This window comes from Mirounga leonina, unplaced genomic scaffold (assembly GCF_011800145.1).
Source record: "Mirounga leonina isolate KUSES-001 unplaced genomic scaffold, KU_Mleo_1.0 Mir_129, whole genome shotgun sequence".
Classification (NCBI taxonomy): Eukaryota; Metazoa; Chordata; class Mammalia; order Carnivora; family Phocidae; genus Mirounga; species Mirounga leonina.
In genome coordinates, this window is record NW_023270323.1 from 66,186,942 (window position 1) to 66,196,156 (window position 9,215).

The 9,215-nt window shown below is 43.1% G+C and overlaps 1 protein-coding gene across 1 annotated transcript; it reads left to right on the forward strand.

Moving 5' to 3' along the window:
- Positions 1-820: 820 nt before the first annotated feature.
- Positions 821-2,729, forward strand: LOC118010280 (M-phase inducer phosphatase 2-like). The gene is given in 2 exon segments (XM_035004429.1): positions 821-2,027; positions 2,030-2,729. Coding segments are annotated over 2 exon segments (1,560 nt in total). The 5' UTR covers positions 821-835; the 3' UTR covers positions 2,398-2,729.
- The last annotated feature ends 6,486 nt before the right edge of the window (positions 2,730-9,215 follow it).

Genomic DNA, 9,215 nt, shown 5'->3' on the forward strand with positions numbered 1-9,215 from the left:
CCATCAAGAGCCCTACATTCTACCCTTCATCAGTAAAAATTATAATAACGATTATTTAGCAAGTTAGAGAAATATCTGATTCTTCTAGGTTAATCTCAGGCCACGAGAAGAAGCCCACACTTAGAAGAAATTGAGGATATTGAAGGATATGAGATAGATTTAAAAGAGTGTGCCTCTGTCATGCCTCTGAAACTGTAATTAGTGGCCTGAAGCTACTGGCCACAGCAGTCTGGAACTTTGTACAGCAAACAGCTGTCTTCCTTTTTTAGGAAGAGTTATATAAGGCATGCAAACCACATGGATTTCCTGTGAAGCAGCTAGAACTTTTGTCAATATCATTTTTTATCTCTCTCTTTCCCTTCAAGCCCTCTGAGAAGAGATCTTATCAAAGAGGGAATCAAAGGAAGCTTCTGGTGTTACTATTTCCCAGACAACTTTCTGGAATTCTTAAAACATGGAACCAGATTTCTGACAGTCGTGACGTGGTTTGCACTGGTGTTTTCTCCCTGATGATGTCTCCATAATATCTTCAGGCTGTGTTGGACAAAAGCCAAACAGAGCTTTGACCTATGCCCTGTGTTTTCAGGAGTTGAAGATCCATGTCGTCCTTATGAGCATATAAATATTGCTTGTTATTCTTCTTTCCCTGAGGCATATTTGTGGACTCATAGGCAAATACAAATAGGCAAACTACCTCTCTATTTTCAGCAGAACTAAAAAAATCATTCTGCTTTGACATAAGAACTTCAAAAGTTCTCTCAGTCCTGCCGGCGTGCGCGGTGGCGCCCCACGTCCCAGCCACCTCCTGGGCCTCCAGCTGGGAGCTCACGCCCTCATGGGGTCCCCGGAGTGCGCGGCCGCTTCCTCACCGGTCACCACCCTGACCCAGACCATGCACGACCTCGCCGGGCTTGGCAGTGAGACTCCAAAGCATCAGGTAGGCAGCCCGCTCACATGCCTATCCCTGTCCCGGCAGCGGGCATCTGAATCCTCCCTGTCGTCTGAATCCTCTGAATCTTCTGATGCAGGTCTGTGTATGGATTCTCCCAGCCCCATGGACCCCCAAATGGCAGAGCAGACATTTGAGCAGACCATCCAAGCAGCCAGCCAGGTCATCCGAAACTAGCAGTTTACCATTCGATGTTTCCAGTCCTTGCTGGTGAGGCTTCTGGGCCACAGCCCTGTGCTACGGAACATCACCAACTCCCAAGCACCTGGCAGCTGCAGGAAGAGTGAGGATGGATTTGTCTTCAGGATGCCATGGAAACCCCCGCATCCCAGCCATGCCCATGCTTTGGCAGGGTGGGCCAACTGCAGAGAAGCCTTTGCCCAGAGACCAAACTCAGCTCCCGACCTGATGTGTCTCACCCCTGAGCGCAAGATGGAAGTAGAGGAGTTGAGTCCCCCAGCCCGATGCAGCTTCTCCCTGACTGCCACCCAGGGGGCCTCTGAAGAAGATGATGGATTTGTGGACATCCTGGAGAGTGACTTAAAGGACGACAACGCGGTACCCCCAGGCATGGAGAGCCTCATTAGTGCCCCACTGGTCAAGACCTCAGAAAAGGAGGAAGAGCAGGACCTCATCATGTATAGCAAGTGCCAGAGGCTCTTCCACTCTCCGTCCATGTCCTGCAGCGTGATCCGACCCATCCTCAAGAGGCTGGAGCAGCCCCACGACAGGGACCTGCCCATACAGAACAAGCGGAGGAGGAGCGTGACCCCTCCAGAGGAGCAACAGAAGGCCGAAGAACCTAAAGCCCGTGTCCTCCGCTCCAAGTCCTTGTGTCATGAGGAGATTGAAACTATCCTGGACAGTGACCACTGGGAACTGATTGGGGATTACTCCAAGGCCTTCCTTCTGCAGACTGTGGATGGGAAGCACCAAGATCTCAAGTACATTTCACCAGAAACTATGGCAGCCTTACTGGCAGGCAAGTTCAGCAACATCGTGGAGAGGTTTGTGATTGTGGACTGCAGGTACCCCTACGAGTATGAAGGCGGGCACATCAAGACTGCCGTGAACCTGCCCTGGAACGGGATGCTGAGACCTTCCTGCTACAGAGCTCCATCACACCCTGTAATCTGGACAAGAGAATCATCCTCATTTTCCACTGTGAATTCTCATCTGAGCGTGGTCCCTGCATGTGTCGTTTCATCAGGGAGCGTGACAGAGCCGCCAACGACTACCCCAGCCTCTACTATCCTGAGATGTACATCCTCAAGGGCGGCTACAAGGAGTTCTTCCTGCAGCACCCGACTTTCTGTGAGCCCCAGGACTACCGGCCCATGAACCACGAAGCCTTCAGGGATGAGCTGAAGACCTTCCGCCTCAAGACCTGCAGCTGGGCTGGGGAGCGGAGCCTGCGGGAGCTCTGTAGCCGCCTGCAGAATCAGTGAAGGGCCAGCACCGGTCCTGCCTACCTTCTTGGCCTCACTGCCTAGGTGCCAGCCATCTGGGTGCCTGCAGGGCTGAGGGTCTGCTGGAGGCCCCCGCTGCCATCCAGGGGAAGGACAGTGAGGGTGTCCTGTGCATCTGCCCCCAGCCCCGATCCCCATGTCTCACTGCGATCATACTCCATATCCTCGTGCCACCCCCAACCCTAGCCCAGCCCCTGGGAGAGCCCAGCCTGTTGACTTGGTGAAACTGGATTAAGTCCAGCTCAAAGGAAGTATTTTGTGTCCAGCAGGAACCTTTTTGCTTTTTTTCCTTCCTTGTTTGAGTTAACCCTTTGTCTTGTGTCCAGAAACCCCCCCTCTTTCCTAGGCACTCTGTAAGCGGCTGGGGGAAAGTCCACAGCGCCCCCCCCACCCCGGGATGGGCCAAAGCAGAACCTCTCCCTGCCCAGGGCATTGGCACTCTTGGGTGTGTCTGCCATGTTCCCTTTCTCTTCCTCTCTTTCCTGTCCTTCCATGTGAACACCTCTAGCACAAACAGAAGCTCTGACTCTTTCCTGTTTCAGTGTTACCTGCATGCTTGTAACTCACCTCTTAATTATACCACAGAAAGAAATAAACATGGCAATATTGCCAGAATAGCTACTGCCAAACACAGAAATTTTATGTAATAGCATTTCACAAATAGAGCATTATCAAGAGAAACAATTTTTTTCACAAATACCCCACTTGTGAACTTAAAATGAGTCTCTAGTGTGAAAGTGTTTCATGGTTGAAAATAAAAATCAGTTTAGAGATGGACTTCAGTCAGGATTCTTGGTTGTATTCAACCGAAAATTATTCTGGTTAATTTAAGAAACATAACACTGGAGAGAATGAATAAGAAGGCTGAGGAATGTGGTTCAGTCTATGCGGACACCCACAGGAAGGTCATCGTGTCTCATACAGGTAATGCTAGTGAAGACCTTCCTATGTGCTAGATACTGTTCAACGTGCACTAACACATTCAACCCTTGAATCAGTACTGTGGGATAGTAACTATTCATACTCCTACTTTACAGATGAAAGAACTGAAGCAGTTATTAAAGCTTTTGTCCAAAAACATTGAACTATTGAATGGGAGAGCTGGAACAGCAGTAAAGACCACATCATAGGATATATTCTTCTCATGATGCCTTCTTCTACTACCGACCATGAAGTGCTTGTCTCACCACCATCTTTACTGCCACTGGGCACTGGGCACTTGCCCACCATTTTGCATCTCTTGTTCCAGATTCAAATCTTGGATGTGGATAGCTCATGTCCATGTCCTGTCTTCAGGGGATTCAGAAGCAAATATTCAGCCTTAGATGGTTGCACTCATGCAATAATATATTTCTCAAAACTAGGAATGAAGTTCAGATGCTTAGAAGCCAAAAGAGCACAACAGTCACTGCCCTCTCTTACAGTAATACTAATAACCTTGGATGAGAAAAAGTCCTACTTACAGACTACCATGCAATTTAGTCAAATTGCAACTGTGGATAACATTAATTGATTACAAATGTAAATGACCTTGTTTCTAAAAAATACTATTTTGACTTCTATCCCAAACATAAACAATGTATAATCAGTAAAAAGAAAAGCCGAGGAGAGTAGTTGTATGCCTTGAATAAGTTCTTAAAAACCTGTTGAGAATTAACACTATGGGACTTTAATTCATAGCAATTTCTTCCAATATAAACTCGAATGTTAGATAATGCAAGAAGTGAATGGAGGGAAAAGGCTGAGAAAAAGTGAGCAAGAGAGATTTCTACTGCAAAATGCTTTTGACATGGTCCAGTTACTGCGTCACGACTTTATGTTTCTTAATCTTGGCAATAGAATAAAGTTCTCAGCAGAAGGACTTTTTTCAAGTCCAAAAACATGACACTTCAGAACTCTAACCATAACTTCTCTTTTTATGTCTATGGGATTTACACTGTTTGCAGATGGAAGTAATTTAATACCAGGGTGATCTTTCATCTAGCCTGTTCTTTCAGTGACCTTATGTTTACTATAAGAAAACACCAACAAGGTGTCTGATTTCTTTATGGAAAAATGGCAACTATTTAAAACAAAAGGATTTTGTCCAGGAGAATCATAAATCTTTCACTGTTTCTGTAATTTAACAACAACAACAAAAAAGGCTTATTTGTTCTGTGAGGAGTGTTTGCCTGCAAGACAAGGCTAATTTGACTTTCTCATAAAAAATGCATTTTTTGAGGTGGGGGAAGATAGGAGAATAAAAAGTCACTGTTCCATCTATGGCAGGAGAATCAAGTCTTTTCATTTCCATGGCTTTGCTTCAAACTGTCCATAAGTTATCATTTTGAAAGAAAACTCTAGAATCCTTTCCAGCATTTCCCAGGATGCTTTAAAAATAATAGCAGGTTCTTTGTGCACTTCATACATCTCTGCTTCAGCATGTGTTGTTCCTGCTGATTTTAAAGCCTGTTCTGCACCCCAGAAAGCAGACTCTTCTTGGGATGAGAGAAGCCCTTGGTAACCACAGTAACACACCTTTCCAGGGAATCTTCCCACTCACATTTAATAGGTCGAGTAATACAGGAAACAAACTGAGGGTTGCTGGAGTGGGGGGTGGGGTGGGAGGGATGGGGTGACTGGGTGATAGACACTGGGGAGGGTATGTGCTCTGGTAAGTGCTGTGAATTGTGGAAGACTGTTGAATCTCAGATATGTACCTCTGAAACAAATAATGCATTATATGTTAAGGAAAAAAAAAAGAAGAAGAAGATAGCAGGAGGGGAAGAATGAAGGGGGGGAATCAGAGGGGTAGACGAACCATGAGAGACGATGGACTCTGAAAAACAAACTGAGGGTTCTAGAGGGGTGGGAGGATGGGTTAGCCTGGTGATGGGTATTGAGGAGGGCACGTTCTGCATGGAGCACTGGGTGTTATGCACAAACAATGAATCATGGAACACTACATCTAAAACTAATGATGTAATGTATGGGGATTAACATAACAATAACAAAATTAAAAAAAAATAGGTCGAGTAATAAATAATGGAATGAAATCTTTCAGCAGAAGACCAGAAGCTGCAACTGGAACAGTCAGGAAATGGAGTACAGCTGCCTTTAAGGTGATGAGATGAAAGATGCCTTCCTATATTAGAGACAATTTTTCCAATAAGAGAGAGAATTTAAATCTGGAGTGTCCATTCTGTTTGCACCATAGATCTGGGAAATGAAAATGCCAAATACTCTTACAATACTACATCCCAAAACATATTATGGACCCTAATCTAGAGTAATGATTTGGCCTTTGTGTATGAATAACTCATTCAGGAATTACAATTTATAAACATGTATTTTATGATATTGAGTGAATCCTTGAACAGGGTGAAATATATTATTTTGAACAGTAATTATGTGTTGAGTACCTAATGCATGCCAAAGTGTGCTAATCCTTGGAAAGAGAATAGGGAACAAAGCACATGGAAGATACAGACAAGGAAGATGCAATGTAGCAGCAGGTACTTGAAGGTTGAGTAGAATTTAGTTAGGTGAAAAGTGGGGAAAGAAGAGGGTCCCAGGTAGAGGAAATAGCTCAGGCCAGGGACTTAGAGCAGAGAAATCACGGTGTATTGGGGAACTGCAATTGTTTCAGCATGTTGGTCCCTGGCCAAAAAACATATTCATTCAACATTCAAAAATATCTATTTTTTTGTTCTATGATAGAGCAGGAAGTGCTCCAGGTGTTAGGGTATGACTATCGGCAAAGAAGTTTCCTTGTCCTTGTGGAGCATATGACACGATTTTCTTCATGGTCCCCCCTTCCCTCCTCCCTCCAACCATATAGGGAAGAGGGGATGATTATTTTGCAACAACAACCACTGAAGACATATTTTAAGATTTAGGGGAGGTGGAAAATTATCCATTTTAATTTGTCTCAGTGGATATCTAGAATCAATAAAAATAAATGGGGCCCCCCAAATATGCCAAGGACTATGCTGGCTTCAGGTAGTATAGAGATAAACTTGATTTATAGATTCAGGATAATCCCCATCAAAATCCTAGCCAGTTATTTTGTAGATATTGACAAACAAATTCTAAAGTTTATACAGAAAGGCAAAAGACCCCAAACTTTAAGTCTTACTATAAAACTAGAATAATCAAGATAGTGTGGTATTGGTGAAAGATAGACATGCATAGACATACAGATCAATGAAACATAGAAGATAACCAAAAACTAGACCCACATAAATATGATTCATGATTGCTCAAACTTGGAAGTAGCCAAGATATCTTTCCATAGATTTAATGGATAAACAAACTGTGGTATATCCAACAATGGAATATTATTCAACAATAAAGAGAAGTGAGCTATCAAGTCACAAAACCATGCAGTGGAAACTTAAATGCATATTGCTAGGTGAAAGAAGTCAATCTGTAAAGGTATACACTATATCATTCCAACTGCATGACATTGCGGAAAAGGAAAAATAATGGAGACAGTGAAAAGATTAGAGGTTGTTAGAGGTCAAGGATGAGGAAAGAAGGATGCATGGGTGGAGTAGGGGGTATTTTTAGACAGTGAAACTATTCTATATGACATTGTAATTGTAGATACATGTCATAATATATTTGTAAAGATCCAGAGAATGTATGACACAAAGAATGAACCCTAACATAAACATTGGACTTGCATTGATAATTATGTTGGTTCATCAATTATAATGAATGTTCCACACTAAAGGGGAATGTTGATGGTGGGGAGGCAATGTGTAGGAGGGGAAGGTTGGGTATGTGTAAGTTCTGTGCTTTCCTCAGTTTGGCTATGAACATAAAACTGCTCTAAAAATACCAAAGTTTATTAATTTAAAAATAAAAAAAAGATGAATAAGAAACTGTCCTTGATCTTAGAGAGTTTCTGGTGACTTGAGTTACCTCTCTGTCTGTCTGTCTATCATCTATCTACCTGCCTTTCTATCATCCATGAATCTATCTCTTTATCTGTCTAAAATTATGATTTCTATTATAATAAAGAAATACAGAAAATTCAATGTAAATACAGGAAGCATAGATCAGGATTAATTCCCCTGTGCTTTGGTGGGTAAATCCAACAAAAGAGCTAAGGAGAAAAACTAACATTTGTATTGGACAGCAAAGGATGAATAGGAGCCCACTGGTTTAAAAACAGTAGAAAACAGAGAAATATTCTTTAGCCAGATGAGGAGACAAAAAGTCATCCTGGAAAGTGTAACTAGAGCATATGGTACATGAGAGGAATAAAGAAGAGATAAATAAATTGATTACTAGTCTAGAGCCAGACCATAAAGGGCCCTCTAGTCTCAGGCATTGAGTGCTTACTCCTTGTAGGCACTGTGCCAGGCAACACCCATACTTCATTTTGTAAGTACTTATAATGAACGACCCTGCAAAACAGGTATTGTTAGCTTGATTTTACTAAAAAGGACACTGTACTCAGGGAAACGCACTAATTAGCCTGATTGTTAAGGCTAGCAGATCATGCCAAGGAACTCAGTGAGTCTCAGTGAGGCTGGGGAAGGGGATTGCTGTGCTTGCCTCTACAGAAGAACATCAACTGGGGTGCTTTTTCAGACACCTGTAGCATTGCCCTCCACATCCTTATTCCAACAAACCAAGGAGATTCTAGTCCTCTCCTTGAACTGGAATGCCAGCTCTAGAATTCGCTGTTAATGAAGCACAATATTCCTCAGATACTGAGGGATTGAAAATAAACAGAAAATCACAGTTGTATAGGCAGAAATGATATTTCAGAAGCTTATGTAGTAGTGGTGATGTATATAAATTTATTTATTTATTTTTATTCCTATGTTAATCCCCTACATTACATCATTAGTTTTAGATGTAGTGTTCCATGATTCATTGTTTGTGCGTAACACCCAGTGCTCCATGCAGAATGTGCCCTCCTCAATACCCACCACCAGGCTAACCCATCCTCCCACCCCCCTCCCCTCTAGACCCTCAGTTTGTTTTTCGGAGTCCATCATCTCTCATGATTCATCTACCGCTCCGATTTCCCCGGCTTCATTCTTCTCCTCCTGCTACCTTCTTCTTCTTTTTTTTTTTTTCTTAACATATATTGCATTATTTGTTTCAGAGGTACAGATCTGAGATTCAACAGTCTTGCACAATTCACAGCGCTTACCAGAGCACATACCCTCCCCAGTGTCTATCACCCAGTCACCCCATCCCTCCCACCCCACCCCCCACTCCAGCAACCCTCAGTTTGTTTCCTGCGATTAAGAATTCCTCATAACAGTGAGATCATATGATACATGTCTTTCTCTGTTTGACTTATTTCACTCAACATAATACCCTCCAGTTCCATTCACGTTGTTGCAAATGGCAAGATGTCATTCCTTTTGATGGCTGCATAATATTCCATTGTATATATATACTACTTCATCTTTATCCATTCATCTGTCGATGGACATCTTGGCTCTTTCCACAGTTTGGCTATTATGGACATTGCTGCTATAAACATCAGGGTGCACGTACCCTTTCGGATCCCTACTTTTGTATCTTTGGGGTAAATACCCAGTAGTGCAATTGCTAGATCATATCATAGGGTAGCTCTATTTTCAACTTTTTGAGGAACCTCCATACTGTTTTCCAGAGTGGCTGCACCAGCTTGCATTCCCACCAACAGTGTAGGAGGGTTCCCCTTTCTCTGCATCCCCACCAACATCTGTCGTTTCCTGACTTGTTAATTTTAGCCATTCTGACTGGTGTGAGGTGGTAATCTCATTGAGGTTTTGATTTGGATTTCCCTGATGCCGAGCGATATT